This window comes from Lepisosteus oculatus, chromosome 6 (assembly GCF_040954835.1).
Source record: "Lepisosteus oculatus isolate fLepOcu1 chromosome 6, fLepOcu1.hap2, whole genome shotgun sequence".
Taxonomy (NCBI): domain Eukaryota; kingdom Metazoa; phylum Chordata; class Actinopteri; order Semionotiformes; family Lepisosteidae; genus Lepisosteus; species Lepisosteus oculatus.
In genome coordinates this window covers 9,194,485-9,221,653 of record NC_090701.1, presented here as the reverse complement: position 1 = coordinate 9,221,653, position 27,169 = coordinate 9,194,485, and the positions used below count along the sequence as shown (strand labels likewise).

At 35.0% G+C, this 27,169-nt stretch overlaps 1 protein-coding gene across 6 annotated transcripts; it reads right to left on the bottom strand.

Annotated features, from left to right (window-relative positions):
* Positions 1-375: 375 nt before the first annotated feature.
* LOC107078310 (uncharacterized) lies at positions 376-19,790 on the bottom strand. Of its 6 annotated transcripts, XM_069190943.1 has the most exons (13): positions 19,351-19,790; positions 12,411-12,617; positions 11,746-11,900; positions 10,376-10,518; positions 8,497-8,697; positions 6,748-7,067; positions 6,294-6,570; positions 4,824-5,446; positions 4,145-4,251; positions 3,154-3,343; positions 2,302-2,484; positions 1,768-1,871; positions 376-1,361 (listed from the first exon to the last, which is right to left on the bottom strand). In XM_069190943.1, exons 1-13 carry the CDS (start codon positions 19,427-19,429, stop codon positions 1,266-1,268), a joined length of 2,685 nt encoding a protein of 894 aa, XP_069047044.1. In that variant the 5' UTR covers positions 19,430-19,790; the 3' UTR covers positions 376-1,265. The 6 variants fall into 6 exon arrangements, with proteins under 6 accessions (XP_069047044.1, XP_015210387.2, XP_069047041.1 ...); XM_015354901.2 differs by having other exon boundaries at positions 1,269-1,871; XM_069190940.1 differs by having other exon boundaries at positions 1,269-1,871; positions 6,306-6,570.
* Positions 19,791-27,169: the final 7,379 nt, after the last annotated feature.

The following is a 27,169-nucleotide window of genomic DNA, read 5'->3' as shown; positions in this document are numbered from 1 at the left end:
GGAGCACAAGGATAAAACAAAAAGAGAAACTCAGCCTGTCCCTGTGTAGGATGCACAGCGGGACATTGGAGGAATAGGTCAGCCTTCCCCGGTGGAGATGCATGGTGGGACGGGGAAAAGAAAAATAATAAAATGACACAATCCCCTCCGGGACTCCAGGACTATCAGTTGAATGGTCCTCCCCTTGCGGGGGTCTGCTCGTCCAGCTGGGGAGGTGCTCAGTGTGTCTTAAAGGGTCCCCACAGCTGTGCTCATCCTTTGTTGTCCAGGTCAGCAGTGGTTGCTAAGGCAACTTGTCGCCCTTAATACAGGGCTCTGCCTCCATACTGAGCATGCCCCTGCGTTATATAGTGTAAAACAGAAATAAAAACTGAATTTTCATAAGAATTCCCAAAAGTTTAATTCTATTACTTAGCCAAAGGGAATAACAAGTTAACTGTGACCAGCACAATCTACAGATTCTTCAGTGCAAGGAAACATTCTGGATTACTGTACGACAGTGGTAATAAAGCCTTAATTACAACACAATATTAATTCCATGACAAAAGTTGGTACAAAATAGTACAGTTTTATATTTTATCAAATGTATTTCAGGACATCTTCTGGTCTTCGTGGTCTGCACAGTAGGATCACATTCATGGACTAAATTGCATTAAATTCAGGGGATTTATGTCTTGGACTTATGTATATAGTAACTTGTGATTGTTCCAGAGATGTCATTCTGCAAACCTATGGTTTTGGTTCCTCAAAGTTCAAAAGGCCATATATGTTTGCTAGTCAAACCTCTATGGAGGAAAAGAGACTGAATCCCAGAAACAGCTTCTGCAACCTGGTGCTAAGTGTATATTTCAGATGTATAGTTTAAATTGCTTCCAACATTGGTCACCTAAAGCTCTAGCCTGAGAATTTTCATGGTCCCATCCAATACCATTACTTTGTTTCTTCCACCCCCAAAAAGCAGCAGCAATTGTGATGTGATTTTGTGCACATCTAATTGCTGATGGTACCCCATTTAAAATAAACTTTAGAGGGTTGAATTCCCTTGGATTACAAGTATTATGATTTCTAAATTAATGTTTTCTTGGAAATCAAATATTCTTGTATGCATTTTGTGAGGAGCCCTTTAGTATACTCTTGTCAAAATGATAGAGCAATTAATTGTATTTGTTCTCTGTAAAATATTCACTAAATTGGTCTCCAAATTGGAAGTGATCTGTTAATTTGAAGTGAATTAAGTGATTAATAGTGAATTTCAATTAAGTGAATTAAGTTTTAAATGTGAGGCACTTGTTAAGGTAGTGCAGGGCTGCTTGATGACATTTCCGTTCTTTTTCCAATTCCAGTCTATTTGACTCCAGTTCCTAAAATACAAAGAACAACTATGAGCAGTTATCACGAAAAGTTGTATTATACAGTACCTTGTATACAGTAACATTACTAATTATTTGGTTTAAGGACAAACAAGTCTCCTTATAATTTTACTAACCACTTAAATGATGTATTTAGTTATAGATTTTCACTGTAGGACATTGTGAATGCTAGGCTAATGTGAAAATATTTAATCAAAAATATTTAAATAACGTTTTGAATGAGAAATGTCAGCAAAAAAAATTCATTTGTAATCCTAGAAAATAGATTAATAATACAGATGCATGTAGCCTGGTAATTACTTACTTGGAACAGAATTCTGAATGTCCATCTTAGCTTTAACAATATGTAACCCATTTTATAGAAGGAAATATGCAAAATTATTATTGTTCTTTTTACCTGCAGATGTCCTCTTAGACTGTCTGCTGTAAATTTCAACTCTTTGTTTTTCGCTTTTAGCATTGTCAGCTGTTCTTGAAGAATACTTTCCTCTAGCTTTCTTTCTGTATAAAACATGGGTCTTATGATTCAATGAACTGTTAAGTGTCAACAACATGTTTGGTGGCGGCAAAACCTTTTTCTATTTAAACACGAGTTTATACAGAACATGCTTTAGAACCGTAAAATTGATTTTTGAAATTATCTGTCAGGAAAATAAACTTTCTACACTTTTTAAAGATAGATTAATAGAAAGGTTAGAAAAGACATCTAGCCTATTTGATAGAAGCTAATTGTAAAATAAGATAAAGCAAGAAAAGTAACACTGTAGTCCCAGATTGAGTGCTTAATTATAATGGAACATTCAGAACACAGAAACTTCACAAGTACTGCTGACCTTTACTTGAGTTGATTCTTCTTTACATACATTGTAATTGCAATTAAATGCTATTCAGTAAAATAATATCCAAAATGATGCAGTGGTCCTTAATTCACCTTCAGTATACTCTTGATAGGTCTCAAATACGTGGTCAATTCCTTGCCATTTGGGTATCCAATCCATTTCACCTTCAGAAAACGTGTGGCTACTCTGATTTTCTCTGGAGCAGCTGGAAGAACCTAAATCTGTTTTCTTAATTGCCATTTCAGTCGGTGACAGAGATCTGGACTCATCACTGTCTGAAATACATCCAGTTGTAAGAGGCAAAAAAATCTTTTCACAAAAAAGTGAGCTCTAGATTAGTAGGGCCATGATTTAAAGTAAAGCTTTCAGGAGATTTAAAATAATTGAACTTCAGATTTATTAAGAAAACATTTTTTTACTACGATGCATTGGGGAGAATTATCCGAAAAAATAAAAGTTTATGTTTCTAATAAGATTCACACTTCTTGGTTCAAACATATAAAAGAGCACTTAGGTTAAGGTTCTACATTTGTAGTATTTGCTTAGACTCATACGTATATTGTACTGTTTTTTTTTCTTTCAAAGCAATTGGCATACTGTATTACACAGTCCATAAAACCCACATACTGTAGTTCATAAGTAGTTGTGCTGATCTTGCCATTCTTCATTTTGGTCGAATTTTAACCTACTTAATAAGCAGTTCTTTGGAAAAAAATTAATTCCCCTTTTCTGAGTTGGGAATACCCCAGCATTGGGCAATATACACTTGTGGTTCTTCAGTGTAGAATTGTATCGAGCTTCATTGTCTTTATGTTCTCTATACACATGCCTAAATATTTAGAGTTACACTTTTCTAGATATATTTCATGCTCATTGTATAAAACAAGCTGGCAAACTGCTTAAGTACTTTTTGGTAATGTTGTACTTCACAAATTTGCATTTACCTTCTGCTTCAGAAGACACATGGTGCTTCATATCCAATACTGTTCGGAATTGTTCTTTCTTTGAGGTTTGGCCACCATTCAGTTCTCCAAAACACTGGTTGTGGGGCCTGGCAGTGTGAAACCCTGAGGCACACACAAACCTTTCTCTCTCCACCCATGTCTTGTCCTTGGCATTTTCAGTATCTACAGTCTTTAGAAATTATAAAAGATACTAAAACCTGCTGAACTCAGCTGAAGAATTTTCTCATTGGGTGTTTAGTTTCTGTTAATGCAGTTGAATCAACCTTTGCCCTTATATCCTGGACCACCCAAGCTAACATTTCCCCCTTGATTCTGTGAGGATATTGATTATGAAATAAGAAGTCTTTGTATGACCATATCATTCCATTCACTGGTATGCCAAATCACTGAATGGATAACTGTTTCTGGTCTTTTACCCTTTAAAACTTTGTATAGTCATGATTCATGTAGTTTCCGTGAGGAACTAAAATGATGGTTATGTATAGGTTTTCATTAAGGATTTTGAATTAAGAACCTTTTTTTAAATGTGCATGTTATTTCAAGCCATTAGAAAAAAATCATGTATGGGTTCTCAGGTTATGGGGCCAAATGGCTATAATGTGAAAAGTGCTGATACTGCCAGGGTCTGGGGTTTTATCCCTGTCTGGTGCCACTGAGGAATTTATCCTGTTGCGACACGATAGTAGAAGTCATGTACTGGGGAAAGGCTACGAGAATGCTCATTTACAGGAACAATGAATTGTGTGTGTTTAGAATTTCTATTTTTTGCTTTTTATCAGCGGACTATTCAAAAGTAGGAATACTATGTCCTTGTGTACAGGCTAGCTTTGTGCATTATCTTAGGTGTTTTTGTAAGGGGGCAAGGACATACATCATTCAAAAATGATTTACAGTATACTATTATTTTTAGATTTTTGCAGACGGTGATGTGGCCAGTGGGGCTGATATTAAAGAAGGCAGGTCCTCTTACCCAGTGTGGACTGCCTGCTTTTAGAGTAGGATGTTTAAAATCTCTCAGCAATAATTCTTTATTTGCCTGTTTCGCATCCGCAGAAACCTCACTGTGTGATGGTATACCTGAAAAGGAACAAAACTGTATTTTGCCTTCACTGAAGTCAACTTCTGTTACTTAAGACATGGCTTGGAAATGGTTTCTTTGTCTCTCAGTTAACACATTGCTATTGAAGAAAAAATGAGAGATTTAACCTCTTTAATAATTGTTTTCATCGCAGCTAGAATTTTCAAGTCGGAATAGGAAGAGACATAAAAAATAACTGGTGATTGAAATAAAATGTTAATAAAACAACCAATGTAAAATGAAGCATCATCGAGTAAACCTGCACTGATTCAAGGTATCTTAATGAGGGTAGAAAGCTGTGATTTCAGTATGCTCAGAGTACTCATACTGTAAAATACTAAATAAGTTCATTTATATTCCTTTATATTTTACTGTTACTACAGTTATTTCAATAAAGTATATTTATGCATCACTTCTGACTACCAATTAAACTTAAGAACAGTGCAGTTGAACTACAGTATATGATTACGTGATCCTACAAAATGTTAAATTATATAGTTCAGATTGAACACTGTGATGCAGCAATCCACTACCAAGACATGTGACGGTTCGTGTCCACAGCCAAGCATACCTCTTTTCCTGGGCTCATCTGTGTTTTTTCTCAGGTGGTCCGTTTCCCTGTCAAGAGCTTTCTGTTCCAGAGGGCTCCTGTGTTTCTCACAGTGGCTAGTAGAGCTTCCTCTGCTACCAGTGTTGTTGGACGCTGGGGCTTTTCGGCCCTGTGCAATGTTAACTTTGGTTTTTGCAGTCTTTTCTGATGAATCCAGGCTATGTATCTCAGAACAGTGGACACTTGGATTGCTGTGGTTTCCACTTGCATTCTGCTTAGTGCTTTTATTTCCTGGTCCCAGAAAATAAGGGATATGACTTAACAAGTCAGGCATGGAGACAAATCCACAATGGTCTTGTGCCAGATAGGTGTTATGATAATTCTTTTGCAAGGCAGTTAATCTATTTTTTGATGTGTTAAATTCTGGGATGTGTGTCGTTGGACAGTTGGCGATATTAGCACTGCCTTTCAGATGGTGCCTCACAAATTCATTCCTGTCCCGTTTCACATTAGATCTGCCTAAATCAAACACCCATGTGGAGTCTATTGGCTCTGTAAATGTTTCTTTTGGGCAATTTTCTGAGGGCGCCAGGAAAGATGTGCCGATACTGAATGAATTGTTTCCTTTTGCCTTGTGAAGTGGGCTATTAAGAAACAGAAAAAATTAAATCAACAAAGATTGCTGAGATCTAGCTATAGTTAGTGAATTTAGTTTGTGCAGGAAATAGATACACATTGGTTTAGTAGTAGATACAGCTGTTGTTACCCAAGTCTTCTGAGAGGTGAGAATAAGTGTGCTGCCACCACAAAAGGTGGGTAAGACTTAAATAAATATTACCCAGTTGATCTCTGAATCTTCATGGTAAATAAGCATTAATATATTGTCTTATTTTTGCATGTACACAATTTAATTCCATTATAGCTCAATTCTTCAATAAAATGTTTGTATTATGTTATGATGTTTGATAATTAATGGCCAGCACTTGCTTGATATTCACAATGGTGAAGATAATTCTGGAACTTGTTTTGATGCATATTGAAAAAGGCATCTATTAAGTTTTGTTTTAATTGAGCTTGTTGTTCCAAAGCCAGAACCATTTTCTCCTAACATTTCGTAATCAAGGCTTTCTTATTTACTTCTATTCCATGATACCATTTGCCTTTAAAAATTCCATTGTGCTAAGGGAAGGAAAGCTACAGTGTTACGTGAATTCAGCAGCAAGTTATGTTAAACCGTTGACCTTCTAGTCTTTGTAAATTTCTTTGGATAGAATAGATCAAATAGAATTGAACAATTAATACCCATTTATTATTTGTGAGAAATATTTTATTTCTTAAATCAGAATCCTATTTCTATACTTTCTATAAACAAAAAAGTGTCAGCACACAAGTGTTCTCAAAATTTAATGTCTCTGATATTTCAAGAAAAGAGAACATCATTAAGAAGTGATTTCTAAATATAAACTGTGTAATTTACTTTAGTATTCATACCTTTTAACATACCTGATTTCACCAGTTTTCATATACATTGTTACGGCTGGGTTTTCATTTGCTTCCAGTAAATTGTGGTCTGGGATGACTTCCTTATTGCTATGTTGATGTCTTAAGATATTCAAATTCAGATCTTGTTCACTGGGCCAAGGAGAAGATAGAGGATGAATTCTGTATGGTAATGAAGAGGAGGATGTTGATGAAGATTCAAAACCAATGGTGTTCTCAGCCTCTGTTGTGAGAGTTGTTCTCTCAGGCAAAACAGATTTCATAGGGTCTGAAAAAAAATTAAACCCTTTTAAGAGAGATGCACTGTAAGTGGATATAAGTATCTATAATTGGTTAAACGGTTTATGGCAAAAGTAAGAGTACAGCCTAGTTTGTGACCTTCAGAGGTTTTTGGCACAGCCCCAAAACACTTTTTTTAAACATAGAATAGGGAACAATACCTTACCTATCACCATTGATGAATGAAACTTGCATTCTCTTTGATGTTGATCTTCTGCATGGTATAGTCTCTGAAAATTATGTCCTCCATAGCTAACTCTAGGAGATTTGTTGCTTTTGTTGAAAGAAAGCTTGTGACTCAGCAGTTGATTCTTTGCAACATCTAGGTCCTTTTCCTCTTTTAGTTCTTTCTGTCCGTTGAGTCTTTTTTGTTCTCTGTTTAGTGACAGCTCACTGTCTCCTGCATTTGTCAGGGTTGTACAGCAAGAATGATTCTCATGTTTATCTTCTCTGGACCTGTGGCTTGATTTTTTCTCTCTGCTGCTCCTATGAAAGAGACATCTTAAAGTATGAATACCGAGGCTATGGTTTCTCAAATACCTCGCAGATACCTTGGCATGTGATTCCGATCTCAAAACGGTTTATAAGATTTGTCTTACAAAAGGCATGGAGTGTCTTATCTTTTGAGGTTTGTTTTTAACTTATACTATACACCCATGCACACTACATTTTAGTTTGGCATCACCCTGTAATTGTCTGTAGTACTTCCATATACACTGTATATACTTTATACTTTTCATTCTCATGTTCTCTAAGGTACATATGAGATGCTTAGAAATTATGTCTCCACGTTAGTCTGTGTGAAAAAGTCTTAATACATCTAATTTAGTCTACATGAAAAAGATCTTCTTTTGTCTACTTTAACAACTGCAGACTATATACTGTATACTGATAGCCATTAAAAATGCAACAAATGAGTATCCATTGCTTCAAAGCAATGTGCCATCCACACACAGTTTGGAAAAGGATAACAAAGAGTCAGGCAAAAGGTGAAAAAAATACAGTGTTAAGCAGTCACTTACAGTATGTGGTAAGTCTCATTTCCCTTTGCCTCCACTTGTAAACTAACCCTGAGGAAAATGTCCTGTAGTCAGCAGATTGTGATCTACAACAGCATGCTATTGTAGAATGTTCTGTATTTTAAAGGTACTTTTTAAGTCTACTTACATTGAGAAAAAATATTCTGTCACTGTTGCCAGTCCCCTCTTCTTCACCTAGTTAATTGTATTTCTAAGGACTGTTATACAATAAGATAATGTTGGAGGAATAGATAGATTGTACATGTTTATATTATTAGGTAGAAAATGAACACACTTTATCCAACAAGTCAAACGTCAGGTTACAGTTACAGTTCTAAAGTTTGAACAGATTCCAGATGAGAGAAGATGATTGTCTGGCCTGTCCTAGTCAAAGAACATCACAATTCTACAACATTCAAGAAGAATGTTCTTCCCATTCTTCACCTTTATATGTCAGTGAAGCTGATCAATAAGAATAAATAGTCATGTTATAAACTAGGGGTGGCACAATGGGTGTTAAGGCTGCTAGATTCCAGTCAGAATGCCTTCTGTGTGTATTTGACTTCCTGAGAATTTGTTTCTTCTGGGTCTCTTAAATGTCTCCATGGCTCTCTGATTGATCACCTACTGTACCAGCTCTTATTCTCACAATGTACTCTATACTTCCAGCATAGTCACCCGGGTGTCAACGTGACAATCAGCTTTCTGGTAATATTAGATATTAAACTATAAAGTGTGATGTATGAATTTATATTATGTATGGATACCCTAATTTAACCAGTTTCCCCTTAAACAACAGCATGAAACAGAGAAACTTACCCTCTTGCCACCTTATTGATAACAAAAGTTTTTCTTTTTTCTTTTATTTAAAGAACATAAATGTCACTTTCACTAACCTGTAAAAATAAGGATGCAGAGAGAGCCGTGGAGTGAAACCAGGGAAGTAGTCTGATGTTGAAGGGGTTGAGTCCAGGTACAGACAAGGATAAGATGGAAGGGGACAGATCATGTCTCTGCTGATATATGGATGAAACCCAGTGAAGTAACCCTTAGCACCATTTCCTGTTGGTATACTCTGAGACAATGTTCTCTGAAAACTAGAACAAACACACACTATGTTTTTCTCTGTACACTCAAAGAAAGCTCCAAATGAAGAACCAACCACAATGAGATGGTATGTTTTTTTCTTCTTTCCTTCTCCTTGAAATTAATCCCTGTGTGATTGCTGACAAAACTCTCTGCTCAATAGTTTGTATTTGTCTTTGTTGTATGTACTGTACTCCTTTGTACTGTATGTGCATCTTCTACTCATTTATTTTAGCTTCAGTCATTAGTCTCATCTGCAAATTACTTTTGTGATTTGGGGTGAATGTATTATGCATCACAATGACTTTTTAAAAATATTTTTGTTTCATACAAGTTTGGAGTCATTGAGATTGGCAGGAATGTATTTTAAAATAATTAAAATGCTCAGAATTTGCCATTTGTAATATGACATACAGTATCCTGCAGAGTCATTGTACGATACAGTATTTTACTAAGATGTAAATACAACTGATTGTAAGACCATACATTAGTCATTTTTTAAAATGGGATTGAAAGATTTTCACTTGAGAGACAATTATTTCCTGAAAGCAATTATAAACTAGAGGTGAAAACTGCAAAGAATGAAAAACATAGAGAAATGTTTTTCCAGCTTAAGTAGTGTTACACAAAGATGCAACATATCTTTAAAACATAAGGTTAAGAGAAAATTAAAATGAAAAATAAATTTAAAGCTATTATCGTATTGAGCTCCTATTCACATCAGTCTATAAAGTCAATCAGCAATTAGAGATTTTGACATTCAATGGAAAACAGTTAACAATAAATGAAAATGAAACCTGAGGTACAGAACATATAAATGTTTACATTTTCCTGGCAAACAGTTTTGAGACATCTTTTCAAAAGCTATTATACTGATACTTTAGGTATCGGAGCAGAGAGCTTTGATTTAACCACACAGCACAGAGCAGATACACTGTACAGTACAGTACATGCAGAAACACCTAAAATAATCAGAGACAGTGAAGACAGTAAGCATTTTCCTGTCACATGTTTTGACTATCTTCAGTTTAATTGATCTTTAGTTCTATTTTTAATTTAGGGTAAATGAACAAAAATAAGAAAAATATATCACTTCTTTCATGAAATCCTGTAATCAAAAAAGTATTTTATCGACATATTAACAAAGAGTCTTATCTTCAGGTTGCCCAAAATTCAATTTAGCCCAAAAGAGTGAGATATTTAAAATGATTATGATTTTCCCCAATTTCTAATTCATTGCAGTTACATTGAACTACATTAATTTACCATTTAAAACGTTCCAGATCTAAGCAGTCATTTCAGTTTTGCCCATGATTACCTATTGTATGATGCACAGTTCAAACACTGCAACAAACGCCCTGCCTGAGTTAGGCGAGTTTGGTGAGTTGGTCACTGTGTCTTAACTCGTGTTACACAAAGTGACTCTTCCACTGTGCTATGTATTTGTGAGCCTTAAGAATTATGAGTGAAAGCAGCATGAATGCATCATTTCATGTTACCTCTACTGTAAACACTCTAATGAGAAAAAAGGAAAACATTTCACTTTTCACAGGAGGAATATTTTCAATATTGCCCTCAATTTCAACAATCATATAATCATACATTACCACCCAGCTTATATGTTTCAAAAACAGTGAACGTTTCATTATGTATGGTTTAGATAAATCCTTGATCCTCAAGAGCACTCACCCGAGTGAAGAGAATCCTGCATCCTGTTCTGTGCTTCGTGGAAAAAGGTGAGCAGGAAGAGAAGAAGAGGTGGACGTTCCATGTTTCACCCAGCAGGAACTTGAATTAGGGAGATTATTTCTAACATGCCTAGTCAGGTATGGCTGTGGAAAACCAATAAAGGACATGACCTGATTGATAGATATCGCAACTGCTTTAATTATGATGGTTCTTTACTGTAGTATACAAAATCCCTGAAAGGACATGGAGGGAAAAAGCTATCTGCTATAGGTTGCACTAGATACTGTATGTTTTTGTTTTTGAACCATACACATTGATACACACCAATAAAGTGTGTCGTGAAAGTGTGTCATAGACCACAGAATCTTGTTTGGGTTTTGGCACAGAAAAAAACGATGCTACAATATGTGGAGTTAATTTGCCTAATGTTAGAATAACACAGCAGGGTACTTGTCACGATCGCTACTCCTCCTCTTAAGGGTGCTCCAGCCCTTCCTTGTTCTGCCACATTACCTGCACCTGTTTCTTATTTCCGTTCCACCTTAAAAGCCAGTCACTCCTCGTTCCTCATTGAATTCTGCTTAGTGAGAGTCTGGGGGGGAGGTCTGCCTCCGTTATGAGTTTAACCTTCTGTTCCTGATTCCCCGACCCGGTTCATGGTTTTATTTCCTGGATGGAGCCCTGGCCTTGGACTTTACCTTCTGTATTGGATTACCCGTTTGGATTTTCTCATGGATTGTTCGCCCCGGATTCACTCTCCCTGGACATCTGCACCCCTTGGACACGCCCCCTCTCTCCATACTCCCTTCTGCATGACTTTTTTTTTTTCCTCCCAATGTTCCTTCACCATTCCAGATCGTGTCGTCTGCATAGGGCCCGGAAAGAACCGTTCGTGATGGTACTACTACTATCTGAGAAACGGAAGTCTTCGCCTACAATGTGTCAACTTGTTTCACAGGTCAGTTTCTTTGCTATTTGTGATTGCATACTATGTTGTGGTTTGCTTGCTGCAAGAATATCATGTATTGTAGCTCTCTTGCTCAAAGATCAGAAGAGATAAGTTATTAACCTATGAGAAAAACGCAGTGGTGGCTTCTTCTGAACATCTTTAGGAGATGTTGACTAAATTATATATTTATATACTATCCAGCTTGGCTAAATCAAAGCAATTTAAAATCTAAGTTTCCCTTAGATGAAGATAGCATTGTTTTTAATTCTGTTATTCATAAGTGCTTTTTGTGCAGTCTAATGCCAATGAAGTCCAGCACAGTTAAATGGTAAGGAATTGGGTTTCTGTTGCATCTTGCGAACCTCAACTTGTGCATTGCCAGATTTAAATATAAAAAAGACTGCTGCCAAACTGGCCATACCTGAGATCTGTCCTTCCTCCAGATATCATTTTCAGGACATGTCTGAGTAAATCTGGCAGCATGCATGGGTTTCCCAAGGGTTCTCTGAAGAGTTCTGCTGGGAGGGTTGAGATTAAGTGTGTCTGGAGCAGTCTTGCCACCAGCATAAGTAATCTCTGAAACAAAAACAAAAATAAAACACATTGGGTTTTTCTGTTTTTGTAGTTTCTCTACAACAATGTTATTACCATTTAATGTTTTTGGGAGAACTGAATATCTTGCTCATGGATACGGCAGTAGTGTTTGCCTTGGATACTAAGTCCTAACCAATGCAGTAGATACTGTAACATACTTTAAGTATGATGTACCAGAATACCATGAGTATTGTTGCTTTAGGGATTGTTATACCCAAATACTGTACATCTAAGTGCATTGAAGCCCTCACATTCTCATGTATATCCTACCTTTTAGAAGTAGACCTACACTAACTATCTAACTCACAATGTATAGTATTTTCACTGATGTACAAGCCTTTAAATCTTATAAAGGCGGGATTAGATGCATAGATCAGTTTTAAATCTCTTATCCTATCTGTTGAATTTATGAAGACCGAGCATTTGGGTGCTTTAGTTGATGCAAACAACTTTGTAGGAAAAATATAAACTGTTTAGACATGTAAGTTGTACCTTGGGGCTCATTGGTCAGTGTAGCTAACTCTTTCAATGCAGCTGCGTAGCTTTCCGGCTCTTTTGAGGCTTCTGAAGATGTAGAGCTGTGGGTGGAGAGGCCTCCTCCAGAAAGCAGAGTCTCTCTGGAGGAAGAGTGAGCCAGAGGGCTGAAGGTGGCAGCGCTCCTCGTAGTTGGTGTAAAAGTGCTAGACTCGCAGCTTACCCCTGTGATAAAAATGGTAAAAAACACTTTTGTGGCAACAATTCTTTGAATGGAAGTGGAGACTCTACCCCCTTATACAGTATTGCATAAAATTAAACAAATATTGAATGTACAGTATGAATCCTGATATCTTAAAAAAATAGCTATATTGCAGTAAGTCCTGCAATTCAAATAGTCTGTTTAACACATAAGGACTCTGTTTCATAACTGCTGTAAAAAAGATTTCAAACATTCTTGCAGACTTGGAAATCCATGAAAATCATGACCTTCAAGTTAAATGGGAACTGCAATGATATTTCAGGATTAGAAAGAATTAGCATTGATAAATGCATTTCATACCACATCAAATGTAAAATGTACTGTACACTTGTAAAACCTCCACTTTCCATCATAAAAAATAATTAAATTTCTAGGTATGGGCACTGCCATATTCTGTGATTCAAAGTTACATTGCTCATTACAGTGACTAGTGAGCAGGAAGGGAGTGCATCATGTCACAATTTGTGGGAGCTCTCACTCTTGCCTGTGGCAAGACCAGGGCGACTTACAGTACTTTCACAAAGTTCACCAATTTGTGCTTAATTCTAAATTTGTAAAAATATTCTATAACGTCAATCTATTTTGTTACCGATATTTAATAATGGGTCTGAGAAATTGGGACTGCAGGTCCTCTTTTATTCAAATTCATTTACATTAGAAGTAAGTAAGCCTATACACTAGAATATCTAAACCTGCAAAATATTAGTTTCCATTTTCTCTCTAGATGAGATGTACAGCTAATGAAATATAGTTTTTGGTTCTTAAATGCGCTAAAACTCATGTATTTCATGACACGTGAATGTAAGAATAAACAAAGGCTTGCAAATGAGAGGAGGACATTTGGCTCTTCTAGTTCTTATGGAATTTAGTAACTAATTGATCCAAGGATCTCATCCAACTGGTTTTTTGGGGAAAAAGCAAAGGCACTGGCTTTGACCACATGGCTGTTTTATTTAAAAATAAAACTTTCTGTGAATGTACAGCAACGTTCTTTCATTAATTTCTACTTCATTCCTTAATGAATGAGAAACGAAAACATCCTTCCATCCGGCCCATGACTCCTAGCCTGATTGGCCCAGCAAGACGAGCTAGAGATGAGGAAATGGCAAACATTGTGTGCAGCATGATGTATGGCCCTGTGACCATAACAGTGGAGGCTAAAAGGACAAGCTCAAAGCTGCTGCTGAACCATAAATAATGGATACATTGAAACCATTTTCATTAGCACAAACGCACCCCAACATGAGCTCGATACTGCAATAAAGCATGTTTTGTAAGAGAAAGCTACTCTAGGACTTCAATTGATTGTGGGATTTCTTTGCTCTGAGTCTGAGATGCACATACTGCGTACTTGGTAGATACAGCATTTAGTTTAAATGCTTTTAATTAAAAAGCATGTTTCATTCGCTTTGAGAACTACTGCCGTTTTAAAAATGCAAGTAATTAAATGACACCCATGAAGCTAACTACTAAATGTAATCTGTCATTTTAATGTTCGGTACATGTGTCATCAAGCCCAATATGTGTACATTACAATTGTGTGCATTTATTTCTGTAAATTTATTGATTGCTTTTTTTTAAATAGATGTTAGATTACCAAAGTCTGTTTTATAAATGTACTGATCAAATTTAATAGATTTCAACTTCACATACACATTCTTTTCTCAAGTATTGCCTGGCAAAGCAACAAGATATTTTTGCAGGAGAATGGACAAGTAGCGGCAGAGGACTCCTTACTTCTGTCAGTCGGGCAATCAGAATATGTTTATGAGATTAAACACACTGATACTGATAATCTCTCTCACAATCCCTCAATCTTACAACTGAGTCATAGAGTGACTCAAGAATGGTTCCCCCACAAAAAAAGTCTCCTTTCTTTAAATTACCCAAAAGAATCTGACATTCCCCATAGGGTTTTTACTCTCAATGCAAGTTGGTTGCTCAAAGCTCTGTAATGGAGCCAATCAAGCTCAATACCATGAAAGAAACAAATGCCTTCAGTAAAGTGGGTGCAGGAAATGGTGTGATTCTTATTCACTTTCCTGGAGATGAACACAATCTTTACTCCTTAATTTATGGTGAAGGCAAAAGAAAAAGGGTATAAGCCTGGGAAACCCAAGCTAGTAAACACTGGGCAAATGTCCAGGTTCCATAGCAACAAGTTCTTTCTCCTCCTATTCTTACTCCGATCACAATATTGAACTTTTGTTTTGAAACATTTTGCCATGTACTGTTCTGCCTGTTTTGTGGTTTGTCCTCAGATCTCATCTTAAACAACACTTTGGCTGTTTTAAAAAAACACAGCAATGTATTGCACTGTCTTAATATTTTACTTATTTTATCCAACCTTTTAGCAAGGACATCTCATTATTAATTTCATACACTGAACACAATAAGATGTTCAGAGTAATGCACAGATATCATAATATAGTTCAGTGTTTTCCTCTGGATCCCAATATAAGGACAATAATTGCCACTAGACAGAAAAATATGTACTGGCTCTCCTTTTCTCTTGTAGCATAATTATTTTGTCATTTTCCTTGGTAATGAAAGTAATACAACTTTTGCTACAACATCTAATATTAAAGTGTTCACTATTCTAATGTTAAGCATTCATCAAATTCCACATTACAATGTAAATGTGGTTAATATTAGGCTTAGATCAAGTTTACATAATTGTCTTAAGTTGTTTATTTTCTTAGGTGCGTGGTAATATAATGACGAACAGTCACAAGTGCTCACTATGTATGTTTTTTTTCTAAATTGTCCATTACCCCTTTAATGTCTTTAAAATCTTTTATAAAATGTATTTTTCCAATTAGATGAATCTGTAGCTTAATTCATTTTTGTCTTGCCAAGAATGTTGCCTTTTGGATAATTTAAGCTCCAATTTCTGTCCTTTTATTTTTGGTCATACTAGTAAAACTGAAAAAGAATGCGGTAATATGAAACTAGAAAGTTTTAAACTGAGTCAAACTAGAAAATACAAGGTACAGCTCCTATTATTCTGTCAAATAGATTGTCTTGATGGGAGCCAATTTACCAGAGATATAAAACAAAACAACTTCTATTTACCAAAAATACCAAGATATGATCAATGTTAATTATAGCAATTGATGTACCTTAAGAAAACCATGGTGGGAAATTTCAAAATATTCTATCATACAGACTATTATTAACATTATTAATACATTTTATTTAATATTTTATATTTTCACACTTTTTCCATTTGATAGTGACAGAACATCAAACAAACAATAGGTGGAGCAATTGCCTTAAAAATGAAAGTTGCAGCCCAGAAAGAGCTAACATCCTAAAATAGTCAGTATTTATCATCTATACATACTATATTCAAAAGATAAGTGTGGGGAAACATTGGCCATTCTATCCTACAGCCCTGCTCAGAAAAAACGGAATTAAAACAGTTTCTTCCTAAACTGTATCTTGAGCAAGTCATTTTTTTTTTTTTCCATTGACAGATGTTATGGATGCAGTCAGGGTCACCATTCAGGCTCTGCTAGAAATTAGTTTCCTGCAGATGGCAGTAAATGGTGAATTGAAATACAAGCTTTATCCAACACAATGCTTGACACAGAATATATGCTAATACAACAATTATGCTAGAGGCATGGAAGGAAGATTTTTCCAATTTACCGTATGGTGTTCATCAACAACCCTATGGAAAGTTCTGCATTATTTCTAACATTTGTACAATTTCACACCTTCCCATTTTGAATTTGTTAAATATCTGCACTAACACAATGGTGGCAAGTTCTGACTCCTCATTCCTGCTTCACACACTTTGTATTCCATTACTTTATGCTACTGTCCTCTAACATGAATCTTGTGCGTGAAATATGTGAATGGTTCAACTTTGTTTTCTTTTTTTTTTCTCCTTGTGCAGCATTGTTACATTATGAAAGTGTTGCCAAACCAAGTGTTGGCTTGTTCATTTTCGATGGTAAAGAAAAAGAACAGTGTCTGGTAGGCAAGACATCCCACTTGAATATAGGGTGGCAAACAAGTCATCGATTCTCCTCTGCCAGCCACATTTGAACGGGGAACCTTCCAGCCACAGGCACAAATCCTTAGCCACAGAGCCACTGCTCTGGATGATTCTGTTCAGCTACCTGTAGTTATAGTACTTCCCAATTGTTTGACCACATACTGTATTTTAAAGGAGTTTATATCCTATAAAATGAGAAACTATGAAAAGTGATGCAAGTGGTAAAGGTCTTATGGTAAAAAAGGACCTAAATATAAAAAAGGAAACCTTCGCAAGGAAATGTTTCAGCATACAGTCTTGAAGCAATAAAGTATTTAAAATTTAAGACAAAATAGTCATCTTTCATGTGAAGATTCCCCTTTATTTGTCTTGCATTCAGTACCGGTGCCTTTTTATTCTGGCCTGTCCTTGATCCACAGTCCTTCTGCTTCATTGCCTTTCACTCTGGTTTCCTCCATGTTGGGGTTGCCGAGAGCCAATGACTCGGAGACTCACTTATGAAGCCCAAGGGCCGGGACTGCTGTGGCTGTGCCTCACTCCACAGCCTTTACAGTCTAGAGTCACCAGATCAACCCACAAGCCCTATAAATCACTCCGATATTTTCACAGGTTTGCTATGATATTTAGTAACATAAATGAAGTTTTTGGAAAGAAGAAGTGAAGCTAGCTTGAGTTTTCATATCTTGAACTGCAAAAATTTTCTGAGGTCTGTTCTTTCACTCAGCAATGTGACTTAAATGAAGAAGTGTCAATTTTTCAGACAATTAGACGTTTGTGAGATTCATGTTACCAACTTAAGATTTTTATTTTTACCAAGAAATCTTTTAGCCAAGTCAGGAAAATCAACCGTGTGCTGACAAACAAGTTTGTTAGGATTTGCATACACGCATGTCCATTAATGAGAATTATTTATTTCCCACGTCTTCATCTTTAGCTTTTGTAATGTACAAAATGTGGAGCTAATGTCTTTACTGTGTAACATTCACAAAAGAGGACATTTTTTACAATCGCAATATCTTAGGCAGAAAGTAACATGCATATTACATTTATACATTAATTTAAAAATATCCATCTGTATAAATAAGTGTTTTATAAAAAGGTTGTAAATGACCACCTTTGACATATCAGTTATTTCAATATTCAGTATGTACACTCCAAAGCAAAAAACACTGTTGCAAGTGCATATGGGGCAATGAAGAACATACTGTATGATCAGAGAAAAGAAAACAAACACCAGTACACACAAGTGGGTGTCCGCATTAATCTCTAGAAATGCAATATATCCTTTGGCAAAAGCTAGTTAATATTCTCTGCGCTTTTATGATAAAGAGGCCTGCTAATCTGTGTGACATGTACAGTATATTATCACTCATGCTTTTTTTATCAGAATTCTCCTAAAGTCTGAATTTTTACTCACCCTTACTCTCTGACATTCACCTGACATTTCCACTGCCTAAAGAGGTGCTGCTGCTTTAGAGTTTGATTTTTATATTCACTTTTATTTAGGCTGACTGCATGACGTATTTTTCAGTATGAACTGGATTTGAAAGAATGATTGCAAATGGAAGTAAAAACAAATGTGATGCATATTGTTTCTGCCTTGCATGACAGGTCTTCTAGTCTGTGGTTTCCTCCACAGTTGAAGTTTCAGTCTGGGAGAAGTAATACGGTTTGAAACCGCCTCTATTGCTCAAATTTACACCCCAGGCTGCTTCCTGTATCTCCGACCACACACCAGAAAGTGGAGCGTCTGAGGGACACATTTTGTCAATCCTAAGAATAGAAAAGGCCTCAGCAGTATTTACAATCTGAATAAGTTTGTGTTTGACATGTCGCAGCAATACTTAGGTGGATGGACTATTCTATGGTGAATAGAATAGTTAATTCTATTTAAGACCTTTTTAATTAAAAAGAAGAACATTAATAGCAAAATAGCTTTTATGGATTATTTCAGGCATTGAGTGTTTTGCATCTAATAAAAAACGAATTTGCATCTGTTTTCATGTTGTATACTTTAACACACATTTTAACAACCTGAGCAAAAGGTCTACAGTTTGGGGTGTCTATTTAAATGCATGCAGATAAAGAGATATTTAGTGAACAAAATAGGCGATTTGTTAAAACCAGTGCAACATATTAACTGGGAGCTAAATTTAAATGTTAAACCAGTTGTACATATTGCCATTGTTTTATGAATTTCTCTCCTGAAGAACACTTTTATTTCACTAACAGAATTCCTTAGAGGCATCAAGATGTCAACCTGATATAAATCAATTATTTATTAAACATTGAAGACTTCATAGTTTTTTGCACAAGATGTTTGCCAAACACAACAAAAGTATCAATCCGACACCCACTAAAAAAAGTCTACCTAATTCTGTTCTGCTACAAATAAATAAATGACAGACTCACAATTAAATTTGCATTTTTTTTCTTGTTTTAGTATGCATATTGTCCTGATTTTAACAGATTTTCAACACTTGGAGGTAATGCACCAGGAAAGGCACTGAAATAAGTTAGTTTTTATATTTACAGAAATATTTTCAGAAACCATACAAATTCCCTACAATTTGAAAAGCAGACTTTAGAGTCAAACTTTACGTAGCTCATTGAGTGGTTGCTATAGAGCCATTTAGAGTATGTTACATTACTGTTTTAACTATACTGTACTTATCCAAAATTGTACTTACCACTGGGATCCTTCTGTAATTGTCCCTGGCGGTCCTTTAGTTTCATTTGGAGGTACCATGCAGTATAGCTGGATGCCATAGCTGATGGAAAAAATGCTGTTCTTTTTTTTTTTTTTTTTTTTAGCAAAGCTACATGGTTAGCCTTTATAATCACACATCATATTGCATCTTTGTTTTCTATTTTACCAAGCACATCAAAAGATGAGGAAATAAGCTTCCTCTATCTGATAGGCTTGTCAAAACTGTCCAGTTCACTGTTCTGCTTAAAAGCACCACACACATACTGTATAAATGTGCATTACACCCGTGCCCCTTTTGATTTCATTGGTATTGGTAATGAAAATAGTCAAGGTCTGAGTTTTATTGAAGCACTTTCAAGTCTCCTGAAAGTGTAAAAATATTGTAAATGGGAGAAATCTAATAATTAAATCCCATCCTTGTGCACCACATTTAGAAAGAATGTGACAAAATAAAATGGCAGGTTACTAATCTCAGTATGTGCAGGCTTGTCCTGTTTGAGGTTTCCTTTCAGAAACAAGCTATGAAAACCACTAGTATATTTATCTCTATGAGCTCATATCTTTCCATTTTCTAAATAAGTTAAACATCAACATTCTGATATAGTTCTCTTGCAAATTTCAAAGCGTATTCAGATCAAAGGTAATGATGCTTTGCATGTTACACTGCAGAATTTTGTTCAGAACATATACCAGGCTGTTAACATTCAATGTGGAGAAGTGCAGACTATTACATGCAGGTAGCACAAATATCAATTATACCAATAAAATGAGCACCAAGCTTTAAAAAGCTACTTTAGTAAAAGATATAGGCATTTGTGTTGACAATGTTAACCAGCATCAAAAGCACAAAGGATGTTGAAATGTGTATGAGACGGTGACCAGTAGTAATAACATTTATCCAATCAAGCAAACATGGATCAAAATACAGGTTTTACAAGCAAAGCATTAATCTGAGGATTAAAAAGAACTCTGTGGTATGTTTAATAACTGAACATTATAAAGTACCTTGAAAGATGAGGAAAATCTCCATGTGTTAATTAAGAAATTGCTATGGTAACAAATGATATGATCTGAAATTTGAGTTTTCAAACAGATAATGTAACAAAGAAACACTGTACTTTTGCATATAACCAAAGTTTTAAGTTAACTACAAAACTCTGGTGGTGTTCATTTATAAACATGATTTTAAATTAAATTATGAAGTATGTTTCTCAGGTAAACAGTAAAGTCCAGAAAAGTGAACAGTGTACAAATGCGTAAAGACTTTTTTTTATAATATGATAACTTTACAATACTGCGCTCCTGAATTTCCACAAGCAGCTTCAAAACAAAATGTGATTGAGTACAGAACAATATTTTAAGGTTATTTCTAAAGTTTCTGATAGTTCTGACTCTAAGGTTTTATAAGGTTAAATACTTATTTCACATCTATAATTCATTTCTGACCATTGTGGAATAATATTTCATTAAGCACCATATGAGGTTAACCTGCACATTCTATTCCCAGTGGATCCCAGATAACAAAGCTTTTACTGTACAGTACGTTAATTAATCTAATTAAATCTTTTCTCAAACTCTTTTGTTTGACTATAGAGATTTAGCTCTCTTAGCTTGTCTGCATATAGCAATCCACTGAGACTCTAATCATTCTTGTTGCTCTTCTTTGTAATCTATGCATAATAATAGCTTTCTTGATAATGGTGACTAAAACTGAACATGATATTATAAATGAGGTCTTATTTATAATATGAAGTCTTATTTGTGCATGTTTTATATTAAAGCTGTTTCATAGTACTGTATATTCTGTTTTTTTTCTTTTCTTTTCAGCTTATGTTTTTACTAACAGGTGTCTTGTGCTTTTCCTCTTCGGAGAGTTTTTGTCTAATCACTGAGACAAAACTTTTTCTATTCACCTTCAGGTAAGTCAATAATTGATCATCTCAACATTTCCACTAAGTCAGCTTGCCACTGTTAGTCTATATTTGACACATAGATGGAAATTCTTTTAAAATCAATTGTAACTAGTTTGTGCAGGCACTGGGTCTATTGTTTGGACAACCATTTCATAACCTTTTTCTCATTTGCTTTAAACTATTTTTGAGCAGTTGCATTTGAACAGCCTATTGAAGAACTCCAAACTATCTTGGCATTGGGGAGCAGTATTAATCTCTTGTATATGATGCACTACTGTGTCATTCTGGAAACGTAATAAAATATTTACTAGATACTGACCAATAGCACAGAAAAGACCATGGACTTTCCAAGGCCTAACATTACAGTTTGCATCAATCTGGATCACTCACAACCTGGCCAATCCCATAAGTCTTTCCAGGTTAATAGGCTGTTGAGCCTTAGATGACCAGGACACTCCAAATTGTGTGTGTTATGTTAAAAAGGTTTATACAAAAGAGATTTTATATTTACCAACATGTATAAATGTTACTTAACACTTGACAGCACTTTGTAAAGAACAACATTTCCAATTTTCTTCGGTTAAAAGAATCTGCACTGGAGCAAAACTGGCTATTTTCAGTTTATCTAAAACATCTTATGGAAAATGTTCCTGGATTGTCTGCATCAGTCAGAAATTCTTCCTTGCATGGGGTTTGTAGCTCATACAAAATATTCTCCTCAGTGTTGTGGATTTTAATCAGTAGGGTGGAGAATTTAATCACAGGGGTGACTTTTCAGTCAGGGGGTGGAGAGCCTGTGCAGCCTTCTGCAACTTTTATTCAAATATTAACTGAAATAATATAGCATCAGGTCCAACAATCACTGCAGTGTTTTCTTGGGTCTCAGTCTATGAGTCTGACACCAGTGCCTTTGTTTTAAATATATTTTATTGTGATACAGGGAAGGACAAATATTTTTTATCATATACAGTGGCAGGATAGACTGTCATTGGATTTCTCAGGACCCCTCCTGCTCTGGCTGACTAAGTTGAGGATGAGATGTCCAATTTTCTGCTGGACCATTCAGTTTTAGGGGCTTTGTGTGGCATTTGGAACAATTGGTGAGTTACTGACCAGACATCAAATACCTGGTCAGAAATAATTCTCACAATTTATAATTGTTAAAATTTCCTAGTTGACCAACTGCAGGGCTACAATTGCTCAATATAAGTCTGTTGTAAAATATTGTTTATTACATATTTGACACAAACAGACACAATACCACTTATTATTATCCATTATAAGCAAGATAAAAAAACACTTGTGATTGGAGGCTTTCTAATACTCCCATCCTATTTTTTCCTCCACTAAAACCACTGAAGGTTTGTGGGAAAGTGGAAAAAGTTCTAACAAATTACTGAAAGATTCTGAAAAGAGTACCTGTATATCTGCTCTCCCCCTCCCATTCAAGTAATGGGAAGATGTTTGTTTGGTTTAATTTAGTCCTTATCCATATCTTTTGGTGAATAATTGAAAGAATATTTTATGTAATTATGCTGCATACTAAATCCATATTAATTTATATACAGTATGTGTTACGTTCTTATTGAGGACCCCTCTTTTGGGATATCTCTTTTCCCTTTACAAATGCAAAGGATACCTGTATACTATGAATTGTTCATTGACATGGATTGATTACTTTGAAGTTGTTACCTGATAATTGGGAAGGATAACAGCAACAAGTCAATCTTACACGGCTCTACCTAACCACCATCGTTACAATACTAGCTACATACTGTATACGGAACCCAAATGTCTCCCTTCACATTCGTCTCAAGCATTCTTCCTCTGCCCTACAGTATCTACATCTTATAGCTGGCCTCTTGGTTTACTCAGTCTGAACGTGGTCCGGGTTCGAGTCTTGTCCTGTGGCCAGGAGGCTACCCCATTAACCAAGCAGGTTCATCCAAACTTTTCTCACAAAGTATTCCAAACATTCACAAAGGATTGAATTCTTGGATGTGGTTGCCCCTTGTGAAATCACCTTTGTTTACTTGCCTCCCCTTCTTTATACTTCCAAGTACTTTAGTTCGCTTCAAGTTCTCCAACAATTTTCTTTTATGTTAAGTGCGCTTTATGGTAACTTATGTTGTAGTGATCTACTCAATAGGTTATGTCCCTGGATACCTCCCCATAAATTGTTTTGCATGTGGGAAGGACCGAAACAGGAAAGTGAGCTCTTTATTGTCTTCTGTCACTCTTTATTATGCAAAACTTTTATGTTTACATAGATTTAAAAGATATCTGGCAGCCCTAGTCAGGACCTGATTTTCTCTGAGATTTTGCCGTCATTTATTTCAATTGTTTACTTGCCATGTTGATCTCTCTGACTCGGTTCAGAACACCAGAGTGGTGTTCAATTCATTTGCTCACAGCCAAATTTGTACCAGTATGCTGTTTTTGTTTTGATTCCATAAAAATAATATATATATACAGTTTATCATTTCAGGGTGCAGGAAATGATTTTGATTTTAGATTCTAATTCTGAAGTTGACCTTTTGACTTTTTTTCTCATTTTAAAGGCTGTTATTCCAACTGGATTTATGTATTCATCATTGCACGCTTTGCCAGATTGATGATTTATGTATTGTCATTACTCTCTAATCTGATGTTACTACTCAGAATTTTTTTTAATGCCTTTTTATTCCTTCAGACAAAATTAAATTGTCAAATGGAGTAAGAAAAATCATAAAGTTACCCAGAAAAAATGGATGTAATTCGTTATTCAGTTTGATTTTAATGACAATTGTCTATATGAGGCATTTGCTTGGATTTTTCATGTTATTTACTGGATTTATCACTTTAAACATTGAGTTCAACAGCTACATTGATAATGTATTTTTGATTTCTCATTTCTCTGGACTCAACACTACAGATAATTATTTAAGAAATAACTCTAATCAGTGGGGACGTACTGTACATGAAAGGAGGTTATTACTTGTGGATAAGAGAAATGTTTAGCTTTGCAGTATTTTAACCAAATATTTATTATAAGGTAGTTTCAGATTCAACTCTACCAATATTGGAAATATAATGTTATTATTGCAATTTGAATGTATAATTGATAAAATTATTTATTTTCAAGGGGTTATAATTACTTTATACATGTATATTGAATTAAACATTTGATGAAAATACACACTCCCCAATAATCACCTGAAAAAATATTTAAAAGATAATGAAGCACTTTAAAATGTATCTATTATATGTGTAATCCACCCCATTTTATCACACGTTATAACAAATGAATTCTGAAAGTATGGTAGCATTTAATTCATATGCATATGCAGCAGCTATCAACTTCCTAGTAACGCCAAAGAAAAAAGTATTTTCTAACTGTATTTGCAATAAATGTGCAGTATATAAATAAAGTACACTAAAATAAACCTAGTTCTATTTCCAGAGTTAGTTTGATATAATTTATATAAAATGTAAACTTTTATATTTTAAATATTAGAAAAAAACATTCACTGTTATGTATTACTCATAACAATGTCTTACAGTATCATAACACAAGCATCAGCAATACACATGCAATTTTACTAGATTATAAAATATTTACATGATTGAGTGAATTTCTTCTCATTTGTAAATTGAAGTCCAAATACATTTTTGTCTCACTTCTCACACGTTATTTAAATAAAACACAAAATAGTATGATTACACATTTCTGTGTAATAACTCTTCATCGGGTTCACAATAATGATCAACTGCATAATCAGTTATTTACATATTGCAATTAATAAGAAAGAGATGTGTGTTGCATCGAAAATAAATTTGACTAAAATTGAATGAGAAATCAGGACTTGAGAGCAGCTCGCCCAGCAAGCAATTCTATAAAAGATAATAGTTTCCTCACTTCAAAGAAATGCTCAGTGTGATCACATGACTTCTTTGTTCCTGGCTCAGAGAAAGAGAGCAGAAAGCATAAAGAGGACACAGATACCTATTTAAAAAACTAATGGACAAAGCACAGAGACTATTATTTACTAATATTTACAAAACAGTAGTTTGGTCAAACCTTATTTAAATGGAGAAGAGAAGTGATTCAAAAACATGCTCAGAATTTATTTGGGTAACACCATCTGGGAAAAAAAGTGCTATTTATATGTAGGCAGGATTGAGATTTGATTACTTTTGATTTTTTAAATTTGCAAAGTTAATTTCACAATATCACTAAATTCAGAGGTAAGAATAACACTGTTTTTCAACTGAAAATTGTCTTCATTAGGTTACAGAACTAGGAAAATAGACTTTTTCATGAATTTATCATGTAAGCAGGTGAGCAACATCAAAGTAATTATAATCAAACTGTGACTCAATGTGCTACTTAGTGACAGCTCTCAAGATGTAAAGCAATCATTACAAAATTAAATACACTTTGTAGCAAGATTCAAACAGGGCAAAAACACATTTTGAAATAGAAATGCAAAGAAAGTAAAAGGTTAAAGTGTCAAGAAAAACACAACCAAAACAAATGATTGATTAGTGTTTAAATAATTAAAATAGACAATAAATTAATAACACAATTTTACTTAAACTTTTAATGTGTATTAATTAATATGTCTTGTTGATATGTCTAAAACACTGGGCAATTGATCTATGCATTTTCAGTTAACCAAGAAAGCACAGAAACATTAAACATTTTATCATGGTACACATACATTCATGGGGTCATTTAGGGATGTCAGCTAACATGGAAAGCATGTACAGTATCTTGACTGGGAGAAAGCCCAAGCAAATTCAGAGACAACATGCAAAACACTGTGCACAGACTGAGGCAGATTCAAGACCAGGATTATGTATTTTATAGAATGTGTAAAATACCATTTACACTGGAGTAGAGACATGAGCAATTAACATTATCCTTGCTTTTGGGCAATTAACATTAACTAGATAAGCTGTATCTTCTGACATACTTTAAGCTCCTATTTAGCTTTTGTTCCATTTGACTGCTCATGTTAAACAAATAAAAAGTGCAAAACACTGATCTTTGCAACCTGCACAGTTTGTAGCTCCTATATTTTCTGCTTGTGATATCAGAAATTGTGTGAAAATACATCTAACTTAGGTGGCTTTAAAAAAATATGAAATTCTTAGCTGCGATCTCAAAATACAGTAACAATATTAATATTTGTATAATACGCAAGTTCCCTCCCTCACAGGAATCCTACAATTTTAATAATTATGTTACAAAGAAGTCATATTATGACTGAAGAGATGAACTATTTATGTTATTTGTGGATGAGCCTATAATATAAACATTATTGAGCATTGAGCAAATTATTGAGCATTTCAGCAACATTTAAACATTATCTCAGTATGAGAAAACCACTCAACAGTCCATTCCAACAGTATTGGGACTATAAAATCAAAACTATTTTATTTTTGATTTTGTTAATGTTATTTTTAACATTAAACAAGCAACTTGTATTTGTGATCATGACCTTAACATAAGCAATGCAGAGTACTTTGTAACACTATTCAACCTCATCCGATGACATCCCTGTGACATGCCAGCTATAAAGCTTCATGGCCTGTAATGCCTGTAGAAAGACACAGTGGAGGGGAATTTGGTAATTACTGGTTAATTGGTAATGTGGTTATAATTTCACATTATGTGCAATTAAGCTTTTGGTTTGGTATTTAAAGGGGATGCCTGATTTAAAAAAAAATACTTGATATTTGCTATTTTATGGTCTGCATAGCCGTAAAAAAGACACTTGGAGTTTACTTTCTATTGTTATTGTGAGTATTGTGTTGGCAGATTCTGGGAACTGCCAGGGCAGGGTCTGTCGTAGTCCCATTTAGTTGCATTACAAATTAGATATGCACATTTTATTTTAA

What these genes read in the sequence shown, in the direction of transcription:
- LOC107078310 (XM_015354901.2), bottom strand. Translation starts at nt 19,429, where the DNA reads ATGGCATCCAGCTATACTGCATGGTACCTCCAAATGAAACTAAAGGAC. An exon ending in AGATGAGCCCAGGAAAAGAG is followed by an intron (nt 4,252 to 4,823) that starts GTATGCTTGGCT and finishes GTTCCTTTTCAG; the next exon opens with GTATACCATCACACAGTGAG. An exon ending in CTATCAAGAGTATACTGAAG is followed by an intron (nt 1,872 to 2,301) that starts GTGAATTAAGGA and finishes TGTTTTATACAG; the next exon opens with AAAGAAAGCTAGAGGAAAGT.